This window comes from Malus domestica, chromosome 16 (assembly GCF_042453785.1).
Source record: "Malus domestica chromosome 16, GDT2T_hap1".
NCBI classification, from domain to species: domain Eukaryota; kingdom Viridiplantae; phylum Streptophyta; class Magnoliopsida; order Rosales; family Rosaceae; genus Malus; species Malus domestica.
The window spans coordinates 11,560,183-11,587,953 of record NC_091676.1 but is presented as its reverse complement, the minus strand read 5'-3'; the positions used below and the strand labels follow the sequence as shown (position 1 = coordinate 11,587,953).

At 39.4% G+C, this 27,771-nt stretch overlaps 5 protein-coding genes across 5 annotated transcripts; 2 read left to right on the top strand and 3 right to left on the bottom strand.

The window, feature by feature from the left end:
* Positions 1-8,084: 8,084 nt before the first annotated feature.
* On the top strand, positions 8,085-13,746 carry LOC103403536 (uncharacterized). Its single transcript, XM_008342376.4, has 13 exons — positions 8,085-9,096; positions 9,443-9,857; positions 9,933-10,590; positions 10,961-11,001; positions 11,501-11,569; positions 11,805-11,905; positions 12,064-12,142; positions 12,222-12,320; positions 12,441-12,509; positions 12,620-12,669; positions 12,788-12,869; positions 12,962-13,056; positions 13,241-13,746. The coding sequence occupies exons 1-13, from the start codon at positions 8,645-8,647 to the stop codon at positions 13,365-13,367; spliced, it is 2,337 nt and encodes a 778-aa protein (XP_008340598.1). The 5' UTR covers positions 8,085-8,644; the 3' UTR covers positions 13,368-13,746.
* Positions 13,747-15,126: 1,380 nt separating this feature from the next.
* Positions 15,127-16,520, bottom strand: LOC103403535 (uncharacterized). The gene is made up of 2 exons (XM_008342375.4): positions 16,043-16,520; positions 15,127-15,431 (listed from the first exon to the last, which is right to left on the bottom strand). Exons 1-2 carry the CDS (start codon positions 16,228-16,230, stop codon positions 15,284-15,286), a joined length of 336 nt encoding a protein of 111 aa, XP_008340597.1. The 5' UTR covers positions 16,231-16,520; the 3' UTR covers positions 15,127-15,283.
* An 854-nt stretch (positions 16,521-17,374) lies between these two features.
* Positions 17,375-18,139, top strand: LOC114822245 (glycine-rich cell wall structural protein-like). Its single transcript, XM_029096560.1, has one exon. It carries the CDS (start codon positions 17,375-17,377, stop codon positions 18,137-18,139), a length of 765 nt encoding a protein of 254 aa, XP_028952393.1.
* LOC103403532 (probable pectinesterase 67) lies at positions 17,840-20,609 on the bottom strand. Its single transcript, XM_008342372.3, has 5 exons — positions 20,241-20,609; positions 19,960-20,122; positions 19,525-19,731; positions 19,158-19,408; positions 17,840-19,049 (listed from the first exon to the last, which is right to left on the bottom strand). Exons 1-5 carry the CDS (start codon positions 20,501-20,503, stop codon positions 18,896-18,898), a joined length of 1,038 nt encoding a protein of 345 aa, XP_008340594.1. The 5' UTR covers positions 20,504-20,609; the 3' UTR covers positions 17,840-18,895.
* A 5,419-nt stretch (positions 20,610-26,028) lies between these two features.
* Positions 26,029-26,517, bottom strand: LOC103403636 (glycine-rich protein 2-like). Its single transcript, XM_008342480.3, has one exon. The coding sequence runs from the start codon at positions 26,503-26,505 to the stop codon at positions 26,029-26,031; it is 477 nt and encodes a 158-aa protein (XP_008340702.1). The 5' UTR covers positions 26,506-26,517.
* Positions 26,518-27,771: the final 1,254 nt, after the last annotated feature.

The following is a 27,771-nucleotide window of genomic DNA, read 5'->3' as shown; positions in this document are numbered from 1 at the left end:
CAGCCCACACTGCTCTGTTTTGGGCAATAATTACATTTAGCTCTCCTAAGTTTTACTTTGGCCAAATATTTCTCCCATTTTCATTGATTTTCGACTGTTTTTTCGTCACATAATATGTTGTAAAATGATCCCAAACCTAGTTACGTTTTCTTGAATCAGAGTTGCTTACTTTTTCATATTTGCCCTCAGATTCTTCGCTGTCATTTTCAGGGTCACCTTCAATGTCTATTTCATTTTCTAAGTCAATTTCTATTGCCTCGTCCTCCGGCTTCTCAGGGGAGTCCCCCGTAGAAGAGTAACCAAGCCCACTATGCTTGTTGGATTCTTCATATCTTGACTGAAATAAAATACGAAATGCTCATTATCTTAAATGAATGGAATGCACAGAATCTCAGATGTTGCTGACGAAAATCAATTAAAATGAATCAAATGCTCAGATGTTGCAGAAGAAAACAAATTAAAAAAAAATGAGACACTCTGACCAAAAAAATCAAATTAAGCCTCTCTGACCATATGCAATGGAAGTTAGAGATAGAAAGCCTCTACAACAGACAAGCATTAAAGAAAGCCTCTCTGACCATATGTAATTATGCCATTTTATTTCAACCCTAGTTGGGGCAGTTCGGTTCAACTTCAACTTGTCAATTTGGCACCCTAATATTAATACTAATTAATAAAGTAATGTCCTAACTTTGATTAATATTAATACTAATTACTAAAGTAATGTCCTAAATTTGAACAGAACAAAAGAACTCATCCGCAACAATGCTCCAATAGCACAAAAGAACCAAACCTCAAATTCTGAGAAAACTGAAGCCAATAAGGACGTTAACAAACAAAATGTGTTCCACTTCCACAAATGATTCATAATCCTTCCCCTAGCACCATTAAAAATACTCATATTTCTCTACATCCAAAGAGAAGCAACTGCTTTGATATAGTAATATCTATGACCTCCTTGCTAGTATCAGTAATAGACGATTTGCAAAACAAGAAAGAAAGAGAGGAAAAAGTTCTTGAGTGGAATAAGCTGCTTAACTTCAGAGTTTTCACTGTCCTATGAGTAAGAAAAACTACATTCATGAAAATTCTTGATTTTGCTATCACTATATAATGTGGTATGCAGAACACTCAAAGAGTCAAGAAAGTGCTAATGATATTCCAGCCCCTTCAATATGACTGATGCTCACAACAGAAATAAACATAGTTTCATCTCGTCCCATATTAAAGAATCAATGGATTCAGTATATAATGAGCTGCAAATTACCAGAAAACACTCAAACAGTTGAGGGTGGTTCCTAAAGAAATTAATAATTTAGAACTTAAATTGATACTTAGGTGGTTCCTAATCTAGTTCCCATTTTGATTCACAAACCTTATCCCTAAAATTAATTATAAACCCTAACTCAGTTCCCCTTTTGAATCTTTGATTCAAACAAACCCTAATTGTAAAATTAATTTAATTACAAATGATTAACTAAACTAACTAATACAAGTTCTAAGTTCTTACCATATTAGTTGGAATGAAGAGCAGGTGAACGATTTGCCAAGTATGTTTTGCAGAGCCTTTGATTTGCAGAGTTTAGGGCTTGCAAATGAAAGGGCTATGGGGATACAAGTAGTGAGGTCACAGAGATGCAAGCAGCCAGGTCGCACGCAGAGATGCAGACAGTGAGTTCAGGGCACTGATGTCGACTGTGGAAGAGATGAAGATGAGTTTTGAGAGAGAGATGAAGATGAGTTCTAAGAAAGAGAGAGACAGACAGATGCATGCAGTGAGTTCAAGGCATTGATGTTGAATAGTGGTGCAAAATTGGATGACTTATAGTTGAACTAATTAAAACATAACATTCAATATATAGTGCGGTTTCGGTTTCAGTTTCGATGCGGTTTTGAAAACGCAAAACCAAAACCAAACCGTTTTCTTTGCCGTGGTTCGGTTTTGAAACCACAACCGTTTCAAAATTACAAAACCAAACCGTTCGGTGCGATCCGATTCGATTCGTGTTTCGGTTTCGATTTTCTGTTCCAAGTGCCCACCCTTACTCACTTCTTTCCTCTGCAACTTGCACCCACCTTTCCTGCACACCCAACCCAACAAAATCCTGAAGAGAGAGAATAATCGAAGCACCGAAGCAAGGTAGCCACTAGGTGCTAGTGCTAGAGTCCAGTGAAGTGGTGATGAGGATGAGGGCTATTAGTGCTAAAAAATCGGTTGGGGATTACTAATTTATCAAAATTAGGGATTTGGGTCAATTGGGTGGGATTTTGTTAGGTTGGGTGTGTAGGAAGGGTGGGTGTGGGTTGCAGATGAGAGAATGGAGGCTGGTGCGGTTTGCAGAGGTTATTGATGCACAAAACCGGAGGGGTCTTGGAACAACGTAAATCTGACTGTGAATCTGCAAGAAAGTAAAGAATACAAGATGTATCGTGATTCACCCCAATGTTCGGGCTACATCCACACTGATGTTGATATTGTTTCACTCTGAATTGTGAATATACAAGAAGGCTAGAGGCAATGTGCTCTCTAGCCTATTTTCTCTCTTCCCATGGCCTAAACCTTCACCTCCCCTAATGAGGAGAGTGAGGAGTCCTTTTATAGAATAAGGGCTCCTCACTTATTACATATTTGCCCCTTTATTTATTATATAATTACATTTGAGTCCCCTGAGTATTTATATGAGGTCTAAATACGAAGGCTCTAAATATGGTACAAACAGAGGTGAAAATGTAGGGTCTTGTGGGTTGCACAGAGAGATGGGAGGGAGCGAGGGGTGAGGTAAGATACGGGTAGGTAAAAAAAAGTTGTTGTTGTTGTTGTTTTTTTTTTTTTTGAATTTTCATGTATTTTAAAAACTCTGCCTGTCCTCTTCTACCTCACATCCACCCTTCTTCATCTTTTCGACAAATCACCTTCCAAACCTTAATCTTCCCAATCCCTAATTTTTTACTAGAAAGTGGGTACGAGCAAAGCAACCTGGTGTAGTTTCTATCCGAGATATGCATCGACTTGACTCCATTGGTCAGCTTATATGCTCCGTTCTCGAGCGCAACCGTCGCAGCCTTCCCACATCTCTTGGTCGCTGCCGCCTTTTTCGTGCTTGCATCCGACACCATCGTTTTCAAAGATCAACATGCAAATCGCAAAATCATCATAAAAACTCAAAAATTGCAACAATCCATATATATATATATATATATATATATATACACATGTATAAATACATGAAATAGGGAATTAGGGATTGAGATTAGGGAGGGACCATGGAGAATAGAAGATGATTGAAGAACAGATGGAGGGTGGTGGGGGAGGTCAGGTTTGGGATTGTGTTTCAAGTGGTGGGGGTATACAAATATTTGGTTGTATGTCAGGCAGGCCTGACAATTCCTGAAACAACCCGATAACTCGACACGACACGACACGACATGACACGAAATTAACAGGTGTTTGGATCGACACGATAACGAATCAGGTCGCTATTGGGTAACCTGATAAGCACCTGTTAAGATAATGGGTTGGTTCGGGTATACACGTGGGTAACATGATACACGATAAGAAAAATATTAATTTTATAATTTTATAACCCTAAAAAAATACTATAATAATTATATACATTAATTTAACAATTTTATACCCCTAAAAACTATAATAATTAAATTTAAAAAATTGGTGACCATTGGATCGGCTGAGATTTAATCTCAGCCGTCCATTGTGCATTAGGTTGGAGGCTATCCCTCTCTTCTCTCTCGCATATCCTTGCACATTTAATATTTTGTAATAGATTAGTAGCATATGGATATTTTTTATTAGGCTTTTATTTTTAAGTGTAGATGTAGTACTTAAACGACAAACATGGTTTAATGTTTTGAAATAATATTTATGTGGCAATGTGTGGTATGTGCAAATTTAAGAAAAAAAAATATTTTTCTTAACGGGTGTGACACGACACGACCCGTTAAGATAACAAGTATTACACGAAAACAACACGAACATGACAGACACGACCCGTTTGCCAGGCCTAGGTAAGGGGAGCAAAAACCAGTTCGGTTGGGTTGTGGTGGTTTTCTAGAACGGGAAGTGGAGGATTTAATAAAATTGAAGGTGATTTGGGGAAAAAATTGAGGCTTGGGAAAATTAGGTTTCGGGAGAAAGCTCAGAGTGGTTTGCCGGAGAGAGTGAAGTCGAAGAAGGGGATGCGAGGTCGGAGCAGACGGCCAGATTTTTTATTTTTTGAATTTTTTTTTTTTTTCAATTTTTTGAAATTTTGAATTTTCTTAATAGCCATGTGGACCCATATTGACACGTGTCGCCCAATCATTATCCATGTGGGTGCCATATCACTAGTTAACGATTGATTTAACAGCAACCTTAATGGATGTATGAAAGTGTCCCAAAATTATGACTTTAGGTACCACTCTGGGACGAAAAAAACTTCATGTATCAAATGTTGAAAATCAAGAAACTTCATGGTAGTAAATTGAGATTAACCCAACTTATAAAATACAATTTCCCACCACTTGCATAAAAATACTTGATGAACCAACCGTGTTCTGGTTACAAAGAAAAATTTCTCCCATTTCTGGTGGTAGATTGAGTTTCCCATATAGGCTTATAAAAAGGGATCCATATCCTTTCCTGAGCTTATATATGCGGATCCAGTGGACACATAATCATGGCCGTTGATCCAAATCGTGCGGTTATGAATCCAAAGCTTCTCTATATGCAAATCGTGGCATACTTTCTTTCTCTTTCCTATGGAAGTGACGAATGCTCGACAGGTTGCTCTTCACAAAAAATTTCAATTCCGATGTGGTTGTCCGCGTTCAACAACAACAATGCCTATGTATCAGAATGCTCTTAACATGGAAGCGTCGAATTGCTCTTGACAGAAGATTTGAATTCCAAACAAAATTAAGACAAATAATTGATGACCTAATTTGAATTTTGGTCCAAATGCAACAACCCAATTATTTAATTTTTGTTTTAATAGAGATTCTTCTTTTCTGGTTAAAAACCCCGGTCGAGTTAGAGGAAATAGAGGTTTTTTTTTTTTTTTTTTTTTTTTTTTCCAACCATGGTGGCGAATTAGAAAGCGTGGGTCAGTGACTTGGCGCAGCTAGTCGTCGGAGCCGATGCAGCAGTCTCGTTCAACATCAGTTTAAGGGGGTTTTGGGGCTTATGGACCACTTGCGCGACTAAAACACGGTGCTCAAGTTCGAGACGGAGGAGCATTCCATCTGGGAAAGGAAGGAGAACAAGAGAGAGAGAGAGAGAGAGAGAGAGAGAGAGAGAGAGAGAAGAGAAGAGAAGAAAATGACAAATTGAAGAAAGAAGCTAAGAAAAAAACTTGGGTAAATTATAGTGTACCCCCTCAGGTTTGGGGTCTATTACAATCGCATACAACATCTTCAAAACATTTCACTTTCATACCTCACCTATTATTTTATTTCAATATAGTACATCTATTACATTTTTCATCCATTGATTCGTTAAGAGCTGACGTGACGGCCATAGTTGTGCCACGTGGCAAATTTTTTTATTAATTTAAAATATTATAATAATTTACCCTTAAAAAAAACCAAATTGAAACTCACCTTCGCGCAATCCCCCATGCCTGCAAACAAAGCCAGAAACCTTCCCCCTTCTGACCCATCTCCCTATCCTCCCATCACCATTGCAGCCCCTAGACCACTCTTCCCTCTTCACCTTCCCGACCCACCTTCTCCCTCTTCCACTATTTCCTCCACTATTTAAATTGAAAAAAAAAACCAAACAAACCCAGAAACCCATCTTCTACCTCCCATCCCGACCTTTATCACCTTCATCAAGCCCAAACCCCTCCACATCTGATGCTCTTCACCGCCACCATGTCCAACCCTCTCCACCTTACACTCCTCCTCCACCTACTCGCTGCAACGGGGCCCACTCTGACCACATTCCCTTCTCTCTCCCCAGATACCTACTCTTTTCACTGCTTGTTCGGGCCCAATCGGGACTCCCAAACCCTGTCACATAACCCTTCACATCAAATCTGAAACAAACCCACCAACGCATAAACTAAATCAGAAAGACTCACAAAAAAAAAACAAAAATTCAAGTAAATGCAAAATAACGAGAGAGAGAAAGATGTCGGGGATAACGAAGAAGAGGGAGAAGAAGAGGGAGGTGAGGGGTTGAGTGGCGGCGGGAGGATGAGGGCTGAGGGAAGGGAAGGAGTTGGAAGCGGGGCTTTATAAATGGTTCAAACATAAGGATTGGGGTTCTGGTTCGGCGTTGTCTTTGACGGTGGGTCTCAGCCAGGTAAGGGGAGATGAAGAGAGTGGAGGAGAGAGAAGGTGGGCCAGGAAGGTGAAGAGGGAGAAGTGGTCTGGGGGCTGCGATGGTGATGGGGAAGGGCTACGGTAGTGATGGGAGGAGAAGGAGGTGGGTCGGGGGGGGGGGTGAAGGTTTCTGGGTTTGTTTGCAGGGGTAGGGGTTGCGCGGAGGTGGGTTTCAATTTGGTTATTATTTTTAAGGGTAAATTATTATAATATTTTAAATGGATAAAAAGTTATTTTTTGTCACGTGACACAACTGTGGCAGCCACTTCAACTTTTAATGGATCAATAGATGAAAAATGTAACGGAAGTACTATAGTGAAATAAAATAATAGTTGAGGTAAAATGTTTTGAAGATGTTGTATGCGATTGTAATAGACCCCAAATCTGAGGGGATACAATGTAATTTACCCAAAAAAACTTTGATTTGGGAAAGAAACTTGGATTCATGACCGCACAATTGGATCAATGGTCACAATTATGTGGTCCGCTAGATTCGCATAGATAAGCTCAGGAGAGGATTTGGATCTCAAAAAAACACTCAATCGATTAGACAACTTTTAGATTTAGACCCCAAAATTGCACTTTTCTGGTGATATGTATGAAGACAAATACCTTCATACGAGCTCACAAACCTAACCTTATCCCTCCATTTTATTATTATATGGTCTCCTTTTTTTTTTTCGTAAATAAAACACACTTCTATTACCAATATTAACCAATTTAACCAAAAGACGGCTAGGGGCAAATTGGGAGCTTAAATGTAGGTGAACCATAAGTCGGTCCAATAAATTATGTGGAAATTGCATATTAAGTCATCTAAGCCGCAGTTAGCCCAATCCCAATATATATTAGGCCATCTCCAACCGAAGAAGGGTCAAATAGCTCGTTTTAGCCTTCTAACACTCCAAGAAATTAATATTTTAATGAAAAGTGTATGACCATATTTCTTATCATCTCCAACCGTAGGGCCAGAGGGCTATAGGCGAAACATACCCCTGTGACAAAAAACCATCTCCAACCGAAAACCAAAAGGCTATAGTATGAAATATGAAGAATTAAAATAAAATGAGATAAGATAATATGAAATTGTGAAAAATATATGAGAAATAGTGTATAAAAAAAATTAGAAATTAAAAAAAAAAAGTGGACTGGGACAAAAAAAAAATCCTAAACTCTAAACCCTAAAGTGGGTTAGGCAAATGGAAAAGAGCAAAAAAAAGAAAAAAGAAAAAGTGGGTTGAACAAATGGAACATAACAAAAAAAAAAAAAAGTGGGCTAGCCAGCGGGTTGAAGATGGCCAGCGGGTTAACCCTTGTCTCGTGTGGTCCATTAACCTTGGGTTGAAGATGATTTTCAGGTTATTTTTAACCATTTGGTTCTCTCGACTCTTTGGCTGGAGAGGATCTTAAATCAGATTTGGACGGACCAATTTGAATCCAGAAATGAAATGACGAAAATGGACATTGCCCACTTGGAATTTATGACGTACACTACACTATTTTGCATGGACTCCAACAAACGCAGAAGGAAGGCGGCAGGATAAAAAGAGGAGTGGAAATAGTCTAATTAGACAGCCTTTTAGCGGAAAGGGAAAGCCTGGTTTAAAACCTATACGCAGCCGCTCGCGTGCGAAAGACGGCTATCGACAATTGGACTGAAGGGTGAAAACAGGAACAATAATTGGTTGGTAATTCAAATCGCGTATATGGCGCGTGTTTTATCATTTGCAGAATATAAGCATGTAATTTAACTTCTGGTCTTAATAGCAAGATTCAGGTGATGATGGGATAAAAAAAAGTGAGGGAAGAGGAGGAAACAGAAAACCGCCAGATAACGAGAGAGAGAGAGAGAGAGAGAGAGAGAGTGAATAAGCTAAACCTAAAAGAGGAGGAGGGGAGAGAGAGAGAGAGGAGAAGGTGAAGCCGTGAAGGTGAAGAAGAGGAAAGAGATCAAAAGTAGAATGTTAATATGCTGTCTGACCTCTCAAATCAGCAAGTAATTGACTGCACTTATTATACAAGCAAAGGAAAAAGAAGAGCAGTTATTGGAGAGCGAGAAAGAGAGAGAGAGATTCATCAGTCAATCCCTCTGACTCGGTCTTATCAATTTCAATCCCCATACTTGCTTATATCTCAACTGGGTCTCCATTATTTTCAAGTTTTTGATTGGAGGAGAAGAAACCAGAGAGAACCCATGAATCTTCTTCCGTTTGAGCTTGGTTTGCTGCCATTTCCGGAACTGGGTTCTTCATTTCATTGAAGATTATCAACTGGATTGGTGTGTTTTGGTGCAAAGCTTGGAGCTTTGGAGGTTTCTGCTTCAATGGATACTCCGCCGCCGGAGGAGCTTCTGAAAAAGATCCAAGAGCTGGAAGCAGGCCAGGCCCACCTCAAGCAGGAGATCACCAAGCTCAGGCACTCTGGAGATGTCAAATCAAAGCACCAGAGGGCCCACTCGGTCTCGCCGCAGCGCTCGAGGTTCTCGTCCGTGCCCAGAAGGAGAGTCACTGGGGTGGGCGGTGCTGCTGGTAGTGGAGGTCACGATGCGGCGGCTTGGAAGAGAGGGTCTACTTCGTTTCGGCATTCCTCACCTCTTCAGAGGGAGAGCCACAGCCATGATCCTCCCACTGGCGGCAGTGGCGGTGGCGGCAGTGGAGGAAGCAGTAGCACGGGGCCTTCAGCTGTGAACTTTACTGATAGACAGTATCTGAACATACTACAGTCGATTGGGCAATCTGTGCATATATTTGATATCAATGGGATTATAATTTACTGGTAAGTAGCTCAATCAAAGTTTGGTTTTTCAGATTTTGATGTTTTTTGTCCACGTTTTTTGTATTGGTAAATTTTATCTGTCATTAGCATGAATTACTCGATATATTTTCTTTAATATTTGTTGGATTACTGGGTGGTTATATAATTTCAACTGTGGTTGCAAACGTGAACCGTTAGGTTATTTGAATTGAGATTGACTATATATGTGGGTTGTGATGCTGAATTTCTGTTGATGAACCTAATTGATCAGCATTTGATTTTTTCGTATAAAAATTCCGTGTTTGAAGTATGGTTTGAGTGTTAGAAGGTATCAACTTGGTGCATTTGGGAAAATTGAATATTGCAGGAACAGAACTGCTGAAAATTTATATGGGTATTCTGCGGCTGAGGCCCTTGGACATAGTCCTGTTGAGCTCTTATCAGATCCTCAAGACTACGGTGTCGCAAACAATATAATAAACCGTGTCACCAAGGGGGAGAGCTGGACCGGGCAGTTCCCTGTCAAGACCAAAACTGGGGAGAGATTTACGGCCTTTGTAACAAATACTCCATTCTATGATGATGATGGCACTTTTATTGGGATTATTTGCATGTCAAGTGATATCTGGCCTTTTCAAGAAATGAAGATTGCAATGTCAGGAGGAAAGCCCCCAGAATCAGATTCTAGCTACAGCCGGTCTAGAGCTTGTGTTACAGCTAAACTTGGCCTTGATCCTCAGCAGCCTCTACAAAATGCTATTGCATCAAAAATAACAAATTTGGTTAGTCTTATGGTTTCCATGTTTCTTTGATTTATTATTCACTAGTGTATCCTGATTGTTAGAGTCCTGAAACAGGCGTCCAAAATGAGCAACAAAGTAAAATCGAGAATTCGGGTGGGAGAAAACAACATAGATCACGAAGGTGAGGGCGATTGTCATCGTTCTGATCATGGTTCAGATTGTGTTCTCTCTGATCATAGGGAGGATGTGAATTCAAGTTGTGCTGCCACACCTAGAGGAGATTTGCCCCCATCTCCTTTCGGAGTATTCTCCCATATTGATGAAAAGTCTCCAGGAAAACCCTCCAGAGATTCTGGCGATGAGAGTAAAGGAAAACCTTCGATCCAGAGGATGATATCCTTGAAAGCAGAAGCATGGATGGGTAAGAAAGGGATAACATGGCCATGGAAAGGAAATGAGCCCGAAGAGCCAGAGACTAAGAGCACTCGTTTTGTTTCGCCTTGGTTGCCTAACGAACATGAGAATGATTCAGTTCATCAGAAGAATTATTTTGGTTCAAAACCAGAAAGTCAGGTGAATGAAAATAACCGGACTACAAATAATGAGGCCTCAGGATCCTGGACCTCCTCATTTAATGTTAACAGCACAAGCAGTGCCAGCAGCTGTGGAAGTACCAGCAGCAGTGCTGTGAATAAGGTGGATGTAGACACTGACAGTCTGGACTACGAAATCTTGTGGGAAGACTTGATAATTGGAGAACAAGTTGGGCAAGGTAATCAGACCTGTCATGCTTCTGAAGTATTGATTTCTTTATTTCTGGAAACTGTTTAATTGATGTCGGGAAAGCATGTCTGTAATCACCCAAATGAGCAAAGGTGATTAAGTGAATCGTCCAATATATGTTTGATCTTTCCCAAATCATGTACCGTTTTCTTTGAATCATTAATGACACGGGTAAAGGACTTTGAAATTTCCAAAATATCCATCTAATGTCCATTCTTTCAGTAGGTAGAATTGGTCATCTTGACCAAACAAAAGTTCTCTTGAACTTATGCTCCTTTCTCTTGTGAGTTTATGCTTTTATGGTTTGATTGGTTGAATTTCATCCTGACATGTATTTGCTGTTTTCCTTCATTATGCAGGATCATGTGGAACCGTATACCATGGTCTGTGGTATGGATCAGTATGTTCTTTTACTCTGGTTAACTTTCACTCTATATGGATGCCCACAAAATAGTTCCAGATTTAACTGAAATGATATGGTCAAGTGATGATTTCCATTTACTCGTATTTTCAAAGAAAAAGAAAAAAATAGTAAAAGAATTCCAATTACCCTACTGAAAGACAAAATGCAGTTCAATTTGCAAGCAGTGATAAAAAAAAAGAGCTCCGGAAATGTCTTCATAACCATAGGGTTTTCATGCCTACATGTTATGCATAAATCATGAAATTGGATGAAATGCCATACATACCACTCAAAGTCTATGATACGGGTGTTGTCTTGGTCAAACCATAATTTTGCAGAATAAATGAGCGACTCATTTAACCACACGATCTAGGTGTAATATTGATGATGCATGTGGGATGTTTATCGCCTTTAGATTATGGAATGTGAGGAATATTAGGAGTAATTTGAGCGTATATTTTTCATGTGTGGTTTAATGGTTTCTTTGCTCTTACAGGATGTTGCTGTGAAGGTATTCTCCTGGCAAGAATATTCAGAAGATGTGATATTTTCCTTCAGACAAGAGGTGTGTTTTCTAGCTGCTAAGGATTTGTACTTGCTTATGTACTTGGGAAGTAGATGAGAGTTTGACTGGAATGTTTGAAATATAAACTTTTGGAGATTTCTCTTGAAGCCTGTGGGATTATGTTTGAAATACTGTTAAAATATTTCTCTTACTTTTTTTTTCCTTTATGGTTAATTTTGCGATTGTTTTTCATTTTGTGCAATAATGATGTCACAATATGGTATTGTTTATCAAGGTGTCTCTCATGAAAAGGCTTCGACATCCAAATGTTCTGCTTTTTATGGGAGCTGTGACTTCACCTCAGCGTCTCTGCATCGTAACAGAGTTCCTCCCTCGGTTGGTTCTGAACTTCCCTTTCTGAAATATCTATCATTACCAGTATTTAAATTTAGGTTTATCATTTCAACGAATGTAGAAGTGTTTTTAGCATATTTTCTTTGTAAAGTACTTCTGAGCAGACTGTGCCTTCCGTATCAATATTTTTTTTGATGCAGTGGAAGTTTGTTACACTTACTTCAAGGGAACACATCAAAACTATATTGGAGGCGACGTGTTCATATGGCGATAGATATAGTGAGTATTGAGTAATAGTACGAAAATGATAGATGTAGTGCCCCCAACCCCTTTCTCACTACCTTAAACCATTTCACAGGCACGAGGCATGAATTATCTTCATCATTTCAACCCACCTATCATTCATCGAGATCTGAAGTCTTCAAATCTCCTTGTTGATAAAAACTGGACTGTTAAGGTCTGTTATCGGTCACGTTTCTATTTCTTAAATCTTTCTCCATGAGTTTTTTCTTCTTGTGCTTTTACAGCAGTTTGATCAAGTTAAAGCACAATGAACTGTTTGATGTTACCTTAACAGGTTGGTGATTTTGGTCTTTCACGTCTTAAGCACGATACATTTCTCACAACCAAGACTGGGAAGGGCACGGTATTTCAACTCACACCACTATATCCTCTTTACGAATTATAGTAAAGCAGTCAGTCTAAATGTTACTACATGAGGTTCTCACATAAATATGCCAACTTTCTCATTTGCAGCCTCAATGGATGGCACCGGAAGTTCTACGTAATGAACCCTCAGACGAGAAGTATGTTGTAATTGTTCATCTAGAATATATTACCCTTAAAAGCGTCCTTGTCCTTGTACGGCTTCTCTAAACTAAACTCGTCTCTCTTCGTGGTGTTTGGAACTTCGGACGCACACAGGTCTGATATATACAGCTATGGGGTGATATTGTGGGAGCTTGCTACTGAGAAGATCCCTTGGGATAATCTGAACTCAATGCAGGTATTGTTTTCTTTGCGAAAAAACTCTTGGTAGTATCTTTTCAAATATGTTGCGTGCGCATATGAACAGCAATTTATTTGGGGTACTTGTAGGTGATTGGAGCTGTAGGGTTCATGGACCAAAGGTTAGAGATCCCAAAGGACGTGGACCCGCAATGGACTTGTTTAATTGAGAGCTGCTGGCAGAGGTAGTAATTCTTTCCATGCTTCTTGGTTCATTTCCAAGTTGAATTATTTTAGTTTCCTTCTTTGTGAAAACTGTAAACTGAAAACGAAATAGTTATTGAACGACAGCCCTTTTAACTTTTTAAGAATCAAATGTTGGCAAAACGGCCAATGTGCTGATATTCCAACTTCTTCAATGAAAACCAGTGATGCAGCTTCCAGGCCAACATTTCAAGAACTGCTGGAGAAGCTCAGAGACCTGCAGAGACAATACACTCTTCAGTTCCAAGCAGCGCGTGCCGCCGCGGGTGATAACACCCCGAAAGAATTGTAGCCCCTCCCGCGTGAGCTCTGTGTGCATTAGTGTTCTCACCACTTCCATATCTCCTACCAAATTGTGGATGAATTTGTAATGAGCTACAGACATCCCACAAACGGCATGTCGTATTGGAGCCACAAAGTTGGAAAGTCAGTTGGCACTGGCAGAAACGGCATGGCGTATTAGGATAGGATGGTTGATGGGTGGGTGTAGTTGTGCGACGGGGAGGGTCATGTCGGTTGGATTGGATGACATGATAATATGTCACCAGTTTTTGTGATTTATAAAAAAAATGTTGTACAAAATATGAGAAAAAGAAAAGAAAAGGGTAAAAATACTTGGCAGTGAGTTATTCATTTGAGTAAATAGAGTGATCAATCTCTCTTTTGCATTATTTACCTTCTCTTTTACTTCCACTTTTGCTTTTACCATTTTTAGACGAGATGATGATCTCATTAATTTATTGGATGTTTATTATTGATCTACTAGTAGGCAATTATTTTGAATAAAATTTGAAATTCAATGGGTTCCTTGTTGATGTGATTTGCAAACAAGCATGTAAACAAAACTATTTCACCACAAAACTTCGGTCATGCTAATTGTTAAGTGATGCAATTTAATTCAATTTGAGCTAAAGCTGAAAAGCCAAATCAAACCAAAGCACTATTTGATTATTTCGTTTGATTTGGTTGGTTTGGTGGTGTGAGTTTAAACTCAATTTTCTTTTGATTTTTGCGTTTTTCTGCTTGATTTAGACGATCTATATAAATAAATAAAAGTGTGGTGACGGTTTTATGTAGGCTAAGCCCAACAAAGTACGGTTTCATTCAATTTGGTCCAAAAACACATTTTATAGTGTTAAAAGGTTAAGGGGTGCTTTGATCCAGGTCCAAAAAAATTGAGCTTTGTTGAATTTAATCCAATTTCTCTATTTTTCAAAGGTTTAAATGGTTCAATCACTTCGGCGCCCACACTACCGTTGCAAATCCACATTGGTATTAATGTTGCAGGTCAATTGAGGAATTCTCTAATTTGTGCCAATAAGTTGATAACACCGCAGAAGAAAAAGTGTTTTGAGAAAGAAGTCTACTTTGAAGATGGGGTTTCATAATTTGATGGCAACACACAAATATGAAAACACTTTATAATTGTCATGGAATCTAATCTTAGGAATTAGGAATAGGACAGCCACTCCCGCCACAGGTCTAAATAGGCCTAGCATTTTGAACCCAACCTGTTAACCCGACCCCACCCAACCTGTTAATATTTGTATTTGGGTGAATGCTTAACGGGTCGGGTCGTTAACGGGTGAACCCATTAACAACGCGTTAAATAACAGGTCACTTTGGGTCAACCCATTAGACCCGTTAACACCCGTTAGCACCCATTAGTTGAGAATATTTTAATAATTTTAGTAAAGTCTTAATGACAAAAAATAAACTTTATGCAAAAAATAAAAATAATAATAATTGTTAACAGGTGTTAACGGGTGAAACGGATGACCTGTTAGCTTAACGGGTCGGGTTCAGATGACCCGTTAGTTTAACGGGTTGGGTTCGGATGACCCGTTAACTTAACGGGTCGGGTTCAACCCGCCCCGTTTACAGGTCTAAAGGTAAAGGCTACCTCTTGGTGACCTAACAATTTCCATTAAGTGCTAAAATAGTTCAAGTCGTAAGGAGCTTGTAGTTTAGTTGGTTATCCATCCTTGCATTGTACCGAGGGCTTGTGTTGGACTCCCCTCCCCCAATACCGCTTGTATCCAAAAAAGAAATAAATCCAAGTCAACTGATGCCAACAATTTATCCTAACAACTCACAATACAACAATGTAATTGTAAATTCCATATCCGAAAGCATTGAAGAAGAAAAAATTGAAGGAAAAGAAACCCAAATCTTATCATATTGATTTTCCCAAGGGTGATTCATTTTCTAGCGAAGCAAGTGTCGAATGGCAGCGACGGCATCGCCTTTGTGCTCCCGCAAGGTCCTCTCGGCAACCTTCTTGTCCAGCTCTAGCTCATTTGCAATTATGTCAACGTCACCGGCATTGATCTTCACTGCAGCCAATTCCTTCTCCCTGTAATGTGTAATGAAAAAAGCTTGACAATACGAGCGTGACAGTCTCAACAAATAACATTCCATCTTATGCTTACGTTGGACGTCATAAGATGAAGTTACTACAATTCACAATATCGGAAAATATAAATTTACTACTGCCTCACCTTCAGTTTCGTCCAAAACCCCAAATCAAGTCAACAAATTTATACAAATTCCGCGACGACAATCGTTAATGTTAGTGAGAAACAGTTCAAGAAACGAACTATATAAAATGTAATTCCTCACCTATCAACTAGTAACTATTAATGTCGGGTGCAATAACAGTCAGCATTCAGCTTTTTTCTCTTCAAATTGGTGATTTTTAAGTGCATCTAACCATTATTTTCGCAAAGAGCTTGTAACTCACTTGGTTAAGAGCATTCCACTCGAGGTCCCGAGTTCAATTTTTCCCTCCCAATTATCGCTTGTATATTATAAACTATTGCTTTCAAACCCTTACTATTCAGTAACCAAAAAAAAAAAAAAAATCCAATCTTTTAATAGCATATGAATCAAACTAGAAAATAAGTTAAAGCCAATATTGAAAAATTTGATTGATAAAAAACTTAGAGCGAATTGGAATATACCGACCTCAATCGCATAGCATTCCAGTCGGCTTCGGAGGAGGCCGCGATGGAAGCCATGGCCTCCTGGACGCGGGTGGAATCAAGCTGTCGATCCTCCACGCGGTCGGTGAGCTTATCGAAGGCTTTGCTCTGCTGCTGCAAGTCCTTGGAGTCCACCACCATCTCGACTCCTTCTTCTCCACCTCCCTCCATTTTTGTGGTTCTGATTTCGATTGCGGTTTCTTCGTGTGCTTCTCGCAGTCCAGAAACTGAAATTTGTAAACCCCTTTTGTTTTTCTGAATGAATTTGGTAAAAACCCTAGCTTTTGCTCTCTTTTGAGAATTGAAGACTTGGAGTAGTGGCGAATGGTGGTGGCTGAGAATTGGGGACTGAGGACCATGTCAATAGTGGGCTAGAATTTGGGAATGGCCCAACAAGAATTAGATTGGGTAATCAAAAGCCTGTATTAGGTGCAAAATCATTTGGATATTTACTAATAGATGACTCTCTGATGATCTCCAATCAAAATGGTTAAATATAACTCTGTCTAGAATTATAGTCTTGCAAAATATTATTTTTAAATGAATAATGTCAGACTATATTCATATACGATCTCCAATCGAAGGGGCTAAACATAACCCCTCAATCATTTATTAGTTTTAAGTTTATACTTTAAATTTATTAATTAATTTAACTAAAACATCTTTATATGTTTTCAAATCTAATCGTTAGATTTGAATTAATTATTGTAACTGTGGAGCTGAGCTCCAAAAAAGAGGCTAAAAGGAGGGTTATATTTGGCTAGCCTGATGCCATTTGGCCAAATAATGGTATGGTAGATTCCATAAAAATATAGCTCAGTTTTCGGTTGAAGTTGAAATTTTTGAAAAAATAAAGTTATTTTTTATTTTATTTTTGAACCTTTAATCCTCTCCGTATGACCTAATTAAATGTCCTTAACGTGCTAGGGCTATAATAGACTGTCATGCCTTATATAATGTAGCATGCTTAGTGGTTGAGCACAGAGCGGGTGGGACAGCACAGGGACAGCCAGTGGCAGGGACTACGTACAAAATTCTGTTCCACCGGCTAATTATGATTATTTGTCAGAATGAGGTTTGAATTTTGCACCATTTCATTAATCATGTTTCGTAGAAATTAGTCCACAACTTAAGCATCCAACTGCATGCATTTATGTTATAGTCTTCTTCCTGAACTACAGTACTGTACTCCATGCTTGCTTGCACCACTATAAATATTCGATGGTCGTTACCCAAGTTTATCAAACCAAACAATTCACGATTCCCGTTTCCTATATATCGATCTCTCTTTAATTTATTTGCTATTGGGGGAAACATGGGGAAGTTTTCTAAGTTTGTTGGGTTGTTTGCTGTGATGTTTGTAGTGGTGCTAGCAATAGCTGAGTGTCGTAAGATTGAGAAAGAAACATTTTCTGAAGGCCTAGGAGGTGGTTTAGGTGGTGGTGCTGGTGGGGGATTTGGTGGTGGTGTAGGAGGTGGAGGCGGTGCTGGTGGTGGCTTGGGAGGTGGTGCTGGGGCTGGTGCCGGAGGTGGAGTTGGCGGTGGAAGTGGAGGTGGTGCTGGTGGGGGCTTTGGAGGTGGCAAAGGTGGCGGTGTAGGAGGTGGATTCGGGGGTGGTGCCGGAGGTGGGGTTGGTGGTGGAAGTGGAGGTGGTGCTGGTGGGGGATTTGGTGGTGGCAAAGGCGGCGGTGTAGGAGGTGGATCTGGGGGTGGTGTTGGAGGTGGAGTTGGTGGTGGAAGAGGAGGTGGTGTTGGAGGCGGAGTTGGTGTAGGCGGAGGCGCTGGGGGAGGTGCAGGTGGTGGTGTTGGAGGAGGAGCTGGTGGCGGAGGTGGTGCCGGTGGAGGCATTGGGGGTGGTGCAGGTGGTGGTGTTGGAGGAGGAGTTGGCGGTGGAGGTGGTGCCGGTGGAGGTGCTGGTGGAGGCTTTGGGGGTGGCAAAGGTGGCGGTGTTGGAGGAGGAGTTGGCGGTGGAGGTGGTGCCGGTGGAGGTGCTGGTGGAGGCTTTGGGGGTGGCAAAGGTGGCGGTGTTGGAGGAGGAGTTGGTGGCGGTGCTGGTGGAGGGATTGGTGGTGGAGTTTAACTCCCAAATTTAGCTATAGGCTATTCCTAGCTAATGCTATCATGCAAAGTCGTACGTGTAAGACTCCATGCATGGAAATTGTATTACCTTCTACTACTAGAGAATAAACGAAGACATGTAACGTGCCTAGGTATTACCTTTTGCTGAAGAGGGGAGTGCAAATATCCCATTTATGTGATGAAATGCTACTGCATCATTAAGATTAAACAAGGATATGGTCAGGTCCTCATGTGCACTTCCAATTTCACACTTTTCTTTCCTCTCCTGGACCCCAAGCAACAACATTAGCATTCTGTGCAAACACTTTGTTCACAATTTTTCTAACTTAGGCACAACCGAATTGTCAAATACCATAATTTCCTTAAACTATCCGTACTCATAGAAACACGAATTCATGGAAAGATCAAATTTCTCATGATTAAACAACAAAGTTTGAACAGTTACTGGCATCGTATAATGTCAAACAGTTTGGTAATTCTATCCAAATTAACCTAATATATTGAGCACAGAAGGCTGACAATCTGAATTGACAAGGCTAGAATGTTAACACATAAGAAATATTATTTTTCTTGACATGCAGTAGTCCATCAGATTGTAGCATTGATTGGATTTGGACAGAATTATATATCTGAATGTTATTTTGATTAATACAACATGCGGTTTACATTTTGTAGGGAAGGAAACTTATCAATCAAACATATGATCGCCTCTTGCACTCATCACTGTAAGCTCGGCCCCCTCGGCACATAAATTAATTTACAGCCAAACTGGCAGCCATTCCTGGCCATTGATGAAGTCGATAGACAAGAAGGGTGCAACTTCTTTTTCGGTGAGTTGTCTCGCCCATTCGGCACGCCCTGTAGCCTCAGCTCCTGGCCCTTTGCACTTGTACTCGGCATGGTATAAGTTTCTGCAGATTTCATTTTATTCACAACAAATCAAATCATAAATTTAATTGGAATATTTTTTTAATGCAAACATGTGTGTTTGATCAATTATTTAGGTGCATGTTTCTTACTCAGTTCCGCCGGAATAGCTCCAGTTGGTCCATCCTTGTGGCACGACAGTCTTCGAGAGGTACATGTTTGCATAAATCACTCTGGAGAAAGCACCCTTTGCCCTACCTAGGTACACACTGTCACCAACACCATAGAGCTTGCCTTTGTTAAAAACAAATCCACTGTTCTCCTTCTCAGTCTCCCTATTTTGAGCTGTCACGGACCCCTTGATCGACACCCTCTTGTCTCCGATAACAAAGACCTCGCAGCTCTGCATGCATGGATGCATCCATGATTAATTAATTAGTCCAATCTATGACTTTTTTGGAGCGCTAATAACAAGTTTCAAAATTAATTATGAAGGTAATGAAGTATAGTATTACTTACGTGGAAGACAGATCTACCACGGCCAAAGATGAAGTCAATGGAGCCCTGGATGTAACAATTATCATAGTAATGTCTGCCCTTGTAATCGAAGAGGGTGTTATGGGTACTGTAAAATCCACAATGGTAGAATGCAACTTTGTCTGCAGCTACAAATGCTGCAACTGACTGGTTCTGCGAGGTGTAAGCCACACCGGTCGGGGCCTCATTCTGCACAACGTTGCATAATTTATATATGAGACCTATAAACGTCATTTATGTATATAGGGATCCGGAATGTTCACGCCAAGTTATGTTGCTAGATTGCAAATCTAAACCGTTGATGGTATGTTAATTCATATTAACATTTGTTTGGCAATATAAATCGGCAAGAAAACATTGCCGTGCTCAATAATTTTTAAATATACAAATATACAGAAAAAGAAAATAAAGATGAACCTTGAAGCTGATCCCGAAGGCAATGAAATTGGGAGCTTCGACACTGAAAGTAGCAGATTCGACATTGTCCGAAGAGCTTTGTGACCAAACAATGGCGGACCTGCCCTTCCCATTTCCTCTCATGAATATGTAGGGCTTATTACGTGGTATGATCACCTTTTCTCTGCCAGCCAAAACATATATCCATTAGATAACATGCATAATTAAACTTGTGAATTATTCATAGCTAGTTTTGCTTTAATTTCACAATTCACCGAGTAATTAATTGATGGTTCAGTTACCTGTACACTCCTTTCCTAACATGGATGATGATCCATTGCTTATTGCCTTCAGGAACAGCATCAATGGCTGCTTGAACAGATGTGAAATCTCCCTTGCCGTTGATGTCAACCTTAAGCGTGCGGTTCGTGTGAATCTTCTGAGTCAATAAGGGGGAATCTATTACCTTTTGTGCGGTTAAGCCATGAACAACATTCGTGAGAGTTACTGAGGTGAAAAAAATGATTGCAAAGGTGATGAATGTTGTGGACGAAGACCAAGCCATGTTTCTAGGGAGAAACACAATCTGCAGTTCGGGTGAATTAATAATGTTCACCTAGGGGGGATTCTTTTTGTGAGGCAATGAGGTTCTCAAAGTGAAGGGGGGCTTTTATTCATTTACGGGTGCGGTTGTTTGGAAAAATTGAGTGTACATAACAAATTGAAGCTGGAAGTCAATTGGCTAACAAGATTCTAACTATTTTAGAGGGCCGGCCGTTGGTTTAATTTCAATTATTTTTGTTTTTCATGAGCAATCCAAGATAGCCGGTTATTGTGCACTCTAAAACGAAAAGAGATACAAACACAAACAAAAATATCCCCCGTTATATATGAGTTATAACTCTAAAATAAGTGTTTTAGAAGAATTGCGATGCTGACTCGGATTGTTTATGTTAAAATTTTGTTGTGCAATTATAAGACACATCTTGAAGCTTAATAAGGAAAATATATTTTCATTTGTCACTTTTAATATAGGGGTGTGATATCCACACACCCTATTTTACTTCTTACACACCTTTTTAATTTTCTACCGTCAGATCGGATGAATTGAAGAAAATCAATGAACAGAAATTATCAAGGGGTGTGTGAGAAGTAAAATGAGATGTGTGGATAACACACCTCTTAATATATTGTCATTCTTTGAGCGGAATATCAGGATGATGACTAAGTATGATCGTACTACAATTTTTTTCTTCTGTTTTAGCGTATGAACATATCGTACACAAAACTGCATGTCCACACCATTAATGTTACACGTTAAAAAAATGAATAGTATAGCGTGACGACGTTATTTGGGTGAAGATTAATGGGCTCGCGTAAAATCTTTAAATCTGTCCAAATCATTGAGAACTGAATATTGCATTCATAATGCAAGTTTACCATGATCAGGTGAACAGAAAGTATGCTACATTACACTTGTATTGCACCAAACCCTTTTGTATTTGTTTGATTAGGATGATGCGCCAGATTGTCTTTTTAGGTCATATTTGTAGACAATATAATGTAACCGTTGATGATTATATTTTTTCTTTAAATCACTAAAAATGAAATCCAATCAACAATCGACACATCATATAGTTTACAAAATATAGTATAAAAAGATAATCTCTTATCGTTTTTTGAAAGACAAAGCATGGTCGTGGACTTTTGCTAGGTGTGGGATTTTACTGCGCCAACAAATGTCCGAGCTCCCTATGTTAATATTTGTTTGTATATATGCTATCGTAGTTTAAGAGCAATATATGTCTGCAGTCCATATATATATAGTGATTGTTTATAAAATAAGATACCATTGGAAAAAATGAAAACTAATGAAAAGGGTTTGAAAACTTTAAGTTTTAATGATAAGGACAAAATAAAGGGTAAAGTGAATAGTACCAGGATTGACTTTTTAGTGTAAAAATATGGTTTTTCGTTAAAATGAACAGTACCAGGTACTTTTCGTTAAAGTTCCCTTAGGAAAAAGCTTAAAGCTTATACGTGGCTGTATATATAAATGTGTAGATGGGTCCTGCATGCATACAACATTCTAAGAAGTCCAGTTTGCATAAATGGTTCTGGTAGTTTTTCCGGATTTTCCCACATCTAATTTGTTAATTTATTACTTCTGCATTTTCATCCTAGTAGTTTTGTTTTGTTTCTTTTTGTTCAATTTGTTTACTAATCAGTTGATGTTTTCATCCGTTTTGTGAATAATATCATTGATGCACTTTGACAAAGAGAAGATCAGACAACGTTAATCTTAAAGAAGGATATTGGAATATGTGAGAATGTGAAGGTAAGCTGCTCCCACATTGGTGAAAGAAGAAACCTTACAAGGATGTATAAGAGGTTGGACTACTTCTCATATTACAAATTTGTTTTAGGGTGGAACCCAATTTTCTTCATGATATCAGAGCTCCATAATGGAATCCCAACTTCCAGAAGTATGAGAAAATCTCAAAGATTGAATAATTAGGGTAAATTACATAAAACTATCTCAATTATTAGGTCAGTCACAGTTTCATACCCTATTTTTAAAAAATGTCAATGTCATACCTCATCTTATAATTTGTTACAATTTCATATATTCCGTTAGTTTGTCTGTCAATGCTTCCGTTAAATAATGACGTGGCTTGAGACGGAACCCACTTTCAATTCCAACCAGATTAAAAAATTAACTAAATATTAAAAAAATAATAATAAAGGTTTTTTATATTAGCACCCTGTAAAATGTTGAATGCACCCCACATTAAAATTTAATATTAAATGACTTATTTACCCCACTATTGTGACGACCCATCCCTAATTTTCATATGTAATTTCTCCCGAGTATGTAATTTGACGATTATGCCACTTATTGGCAAGTGATGTGGACGTATTCTTATCGCTTTCATTTTATTTCTCGCTGTCGCATTTAAATTGTACACGCTAGTACGAGTATGCGTAAATTTTAAAGTGTAAAAATATCACTTCGGATAGATTTCGATTTCCTTTAACTGTAGGAAATCCGAAATCATATCCCTTGGATTCCCCTTTTATCCTACCTGTGCATCCCCTCCATTATTTACTCAACCAATCCCATCTATTCCTGCACCCTATTAGAAAAGCATCCCATCTCTCTCTCTCTCTTCTCCCTTTCCCTTGTCGAGTTTCTTCTTCTTCCTCTTTGCAACCTTCACAAAAACACACCAAAACTCACAAACGTGGAAAACTAACTACACCATTGTGATCATCTCAGTCCCACGATCACAGCCATGTTCTTGAAATCTAGTGTAGACGAGTTTTGACTCACCAACTCGGAAGGTTGACTCGGCGAGTTCGACATATCGATTTTCAGGCCATTCATGGCCTAGGTAAGCCTTGAGAAACTCTTAGAACCTTCATTTCACTTCTATGGGTTGTTATTGATCTCTTGTTTGTGTCTTGAACGTATGGTTTTACCTAGAAAACTCGAGAAGAAGGAACCTGCACGTTTTTTAGTCAAGGACCGTATCTGGGCTCCTACTAGGTACAAACTTGTTCTCTACATTCCTAACTTCAAAATGGCTTTTGAATCACTGAGTTTGGTTAAGTAATGAGTTAGAAATCAACTCTGCAAGTTGGAAAGAAAATTTCAGTTTTTTGGAAAATTTCAACCGTGGTTGTTTGGCCACTTTCAGGCCAAATTTCTAAACAACACGGATCATATTTGAACTTTCTGTGAAATGGGATCGATATATCACATTCCTAGCTTTAATTTGACTTTTGTAAAAGTGATTTTGGTTGAGAATCAAGCTCGTTAGGAGCCCTGAAAGTTGGCCCAAAAATCTGCAAGACTGCAGAAAATCGCAAGGAAGGCGAGTGCACTGTACTCGCGGGCGCGTGGGTCGCGCGTGGGCATTCTGTGTAGCCCCTTTGGGCGGTGCGTGAAGGCGCGTCTGGCCTCTGGCCTGCATGTGGTCAACACGTGTGTGTTCATGTCGTCGAGTAGATCGATTTCATATATTTAAACCCTAGGTTTGAGCAAACTATGGGGGTTTTATTTAGGTTTCCGTTATGTGCTTTAATTAATGTTATTTTAGTTATTTCACATATAAGGGAAACTTATCCCGAGGATTTATAAGGCCAAGCTAGGCTCGGGGGCTACTACCTAGTGACGTACTTGTGAGTGGGCAATTTATTTTTATACCTAGACATATTATAGTTTCCATAAATGTGTATTTACTTCATTTTACGCCTATATTGCCTAGTATCATTAATGTGATATGAATTGTGATAAATGCTGCTATATGGTTGTGATATTACTGTCATGGCATTCATACATATTTCTACATGCTCATCTTGCTGCACTCAGTGTTAGTATTCGCCCTAGGGCCAGGGCCAGTCCTTCGCGTGTATGTTCATATTCGCACCGTTCACTCACCTTGGATCCAAGTTAGGTGCCAGTCTTGTCGGGTAGATTGCATTAGGCAATCTGACTTGTATGTGATGTGCTTCTGCACCAGTCTTCACGTGATCGTAGTACTAGAGCATATTGATTACACCCAGTCATGTTCGTGTCAGAAATGATCTGTTTGAACTTGTGTGTTAGCTTAGATGGATAAGCACTTAGTTATAGTTGATTATCACATGATTATTACCGTGGCATTTGATACATCATTACTTGGCATATTCCTGGTTATATTACTGTTATAATATTATCGAATTATCATTTATATACTTGAGTACTATGTTTTAAGGAAACTATACTTGTTTTACGGCGAGGGGTTAGTATTTTCAAAGTTAAAGGTTTTCTTTTAAGCATTGTTTTGTTGACCCACTCAACTTTATTTTTCGCCCCTCCAGGACCTAGATAGCTATACTCTTTGTGGCACTCGAGGAATTCCGGCAGTTCTGACATTTCCTTCTGTTTTAGACGTACGGACTTATCACTATTATGTAATAAGTGTACTTTGGTTGTTTTGACTATTCTTCTGTAGTCTCACTGTCTATTACGCTCTGAATAATTCTAGTGGGTTTATCCCATGATTGCGCACTCTTTCACTGTTTAGTCTTAATTATTTTAATTTTATTCACTTTTTGCATCACTTACCCTTATGGTTACGTCACCTCACGGTGATGGCCAGCATGCTTTGACCTTTCTAGGTCGGGGTGTGTCAACTATGCAATGACAATTTTGACCTTATTAGGTTTTAAAAAAAATAAAAATTTCTAAATACATCCCAAATCACTTTTAGCGTATTATTTATCTTCTTAACTATCAAAACCCTCACACCCTCCATTATTGAATAAAACCCTAACCAATGAAACTACAAACATGTTGATTGAGAAAAATTGTTTTTGACGAATGAAACATGAAATCGATGTTTCGGAAGCTTCACAAGAGGTAAGACTTCATATTTTTCATTGTTTTAGTGATTTCGATGACATCGATAATTATTTAATCATGCATTTGCTGTATTATTTAAACTTCTATATTCATATTCATCTTTTAGGGATCACAATAAGAGTTTACATGAAATCCCCTTACCTTTGCCCGTCCAAGAAATTTTTTCTCTAATTTCTCAGTGTTTGGAAGTAATGGGTACCAATGTTTTCCAAGTGCTCCACACTGCAAAAATGAAGTTCGTGAAAGTCAAAACAAAAATTAGGTACCATGAAGTTAAACCTAACAATGAAGCCATTGTTGATGTTACCCTACCTAGCAAATCATCATTCGGCAAACTAAACGTTTAGATGATTTGAAATCTTTCGGCAAATGTTCAAATGGTTAGATTTAGTCCATAAAAATTAAAAATGAGTGTTATAAGATTTGAGAAATGTGGGGTGTATAGAAAATGTGGAATGTATATACAAAATATAAGGTGTATATTGAGAATGTGGGGTGTGGGGTATTATGGAAAAGTACATGGGGTGTGTTAAGATAATTTTTAAGTGAAAAAGCAAATGTGGGGTGTATTAAGTATGTGAGGTTTATTCAACAATTTGTGGGGTGTTAATATAATAAGCCATAATAAAAAATAAAATAAAAAAACACCAAATCCACACCCAGATCCCCTTCCTTCCCCCTCACTTCTCTGCAACTCCCTCTTTGCGAGTCCCGCCCTCTCTTCCTCCATCACCACCTCCACTGCCCTGAAGGCAATCTCTAGCCATGTGCCCAGGCTTGCTGCAACTATAACACCCATTGCCACCGGCACCACCTTCATTCTTCCTATCATCGCCTCTCCATCCACCTCCAAATCCAGAATCGCCATCACCGCCACCGCGGCCCCTAGAGCAACCGAAGGTCTCCTTCTTGTTATCGACCAACGGCGCGGGCGCGCCGTTAGGTCCTGTCACATCGACTGCTTTGGTCTTGCTGTCATCACCGAAGTCTATAAAGAACTCGACGGACTCGCCCTCCATGATGGTGTGGAAATCGTTGGATCTGATCGAGGACTGGTGGACGAAGAGGTCCTCGCCTCCGTCGTCGGGGGTGATGAAGCCGTAGCCCTTGACGTCGTTGAACCACCTCACCTTCTCGGTCGATCTCTTCTCCGCCATGGTAAAAGGTTAAGATTCGAATATGGATTTATTCGAGGGTTTGAAAGTGATATATAGAGATAGAGGGACTGTGATTATATAGAGGAGAGACAGAGGGAGAGACAGAGACAGAAAAAGAAGAGTTGCAGTGAACGCAACGACAAATCTAAGGATGAATAGTAAAAGTATTTATTAATTTGTATTTATATAAAATGAAGTGATTATATAGAGTTGCAGTGAAGGTGATGGGTGTGTAGGACGGGGAGGAGGAAGAGTGCAGAGGTGGAGATGGAGGAAGAGATGGCGGAAGTTGCAAAGAAGTGAGGGGGAAGGAAGAGGATCTGGGTTTTTTTTTTATATTTTTTTATATTTAGTTAATTTTTTAAGGGTAAATATCAGTTTACTACCTTCATGTTTCGTGGTTTTCAACATTTAGTACATCAAGTTTTTATCGTCCCAGAGTCATACCTAAAGTGTAAATTTAGGACGGTTTCATGCATCCGTTAGTCAAACTGTTAAGTCTCCCGTTAATTGATAACGTGGCATCCATGTGGACAATGACTGGGCGCTACGTGTCAATAGGGGCCCACTTGAATATTAAAAAAATACAAAATAAAAAATTAAAAAAAAAATCCCCCGTCTCCTACGTCCCCCATCCCCCTCCCTTCCTTCCTCTGCAACCCACACTTCCTTCCCTTCCCTCTCCCCTCTGCAACCTGCAACACCTCCACCATTCATCTCCACACCACCACCTTCTCCACCATTCCTTTCCCAAGCCCCGCGAGACCAAAATCACCCCCAACCCTCCTCATTTTCATTACCGAGAAGCAATAAAAAACCAAAACAATAAAATTCAAAACTTTGCCACAAAAGGAAATTTCCTGAAAATCCCATCTTACGGAATCAGTACTTCCGAAACACGAGAAGGAAGAGGAACTCAATTAACCCTAGCTTCCGTACTGCAATCACACACAAAGACAATCGGAGATGGAAGACCAACACCAAAATTGAACCCAAAAAGATAATTGAAGTCGGAGGACTGGAAATTGGAGCAGCAAGACAGAGAAAGAAAGGTCGAACCTAAGGATGAGCTAAGAGGCCAGGGTGGTAGAGAGAATGCTGCTTGATAAGAGCATGCCGTATCAGAGCTTGTTGTTGATGCTGCTGCTTCAGCCTCTGGTGCTACATTTCTTTTGCGATTCTCTGAAAAAGTCTGGGTTTTGTCGAGAAATTTGAGGGTTAGGGTTCGAGCAGAGGGCCTCAGAGAGAGAAGAAAAATTATGGGTC

Bases quoted from the DNA above. Each gene is read 5' to 3' on its own strand.
- LOC103403636 (XM_008342480.3), bottom strand. From the start codon at position 26,505: ATGGCGGAGAAGAGATCGACCGAGAAGGTGAGGTGGTTCAACGACGTC.
- LOC103403536 (XM_008342376.4), top strand. From the start codon at position 8,645: ATGGATACTCCGCCGCCGGAGGAGCTTCTGAAAAAGATCCAAGAGCTG. The intron at 9,097-9,442 runs GTAAGTAGCTCA...TGAATATTGCAG, and splicing joins AATGGGATTATAATTTACTG to GAACAGAACTGCTGAAAATT. The intron at 11,906-12,063 runs GTTGGTTCTGAA...TTTTTGATGCAG, and splicing joins GTAACAGAGTTCCTCCCTCG to TGGAAGTTTGTTACACTTAC.
- LOC114822245 (XM_029096560.1), top strand. From the start codon at position 17,375: ATGGGGAAGTTTTCTAAGTTTGTTGGGTTGTTTGCTGTGATGTTTGTA.
- LOC103403532 (XM_008342372.3), bottom strand. From the start codon at position 20,503: ATGGCTTGGTCTTCGTCCACAACATTCATCACCTTTGCAATCATTTTT. The intron at 20,123-20,240 runs GTAACTGAACCA...TTTGGCTGGCAG, and splicing joins GTTAGGAAAGGAGTGTACAG to AGAAAAGGTGATCATACCAC. The intron at 19,409-19,524 runs GTAAGTAATACT...CCATGCATGCAG, and splicing joins GTGGTAGATCTGTCTTCCAC to AGCTGCGAGGTCTTTGTTAT.
- LOC103403535 (XM_008342375.4), bottom strand. From the start codon at position 16,230: ATGGAGGGAGGTGGAGAAGAAGGAGTCGAGATGGTGGTGGACTCCAAG. The intron at 15,432-16,042 runs GTCGGTATATTC...TACACATTACAG, and splicing joins TGGAATGCTATGCGATTGAG to GGAGAAGGAATTGGCTGCAG.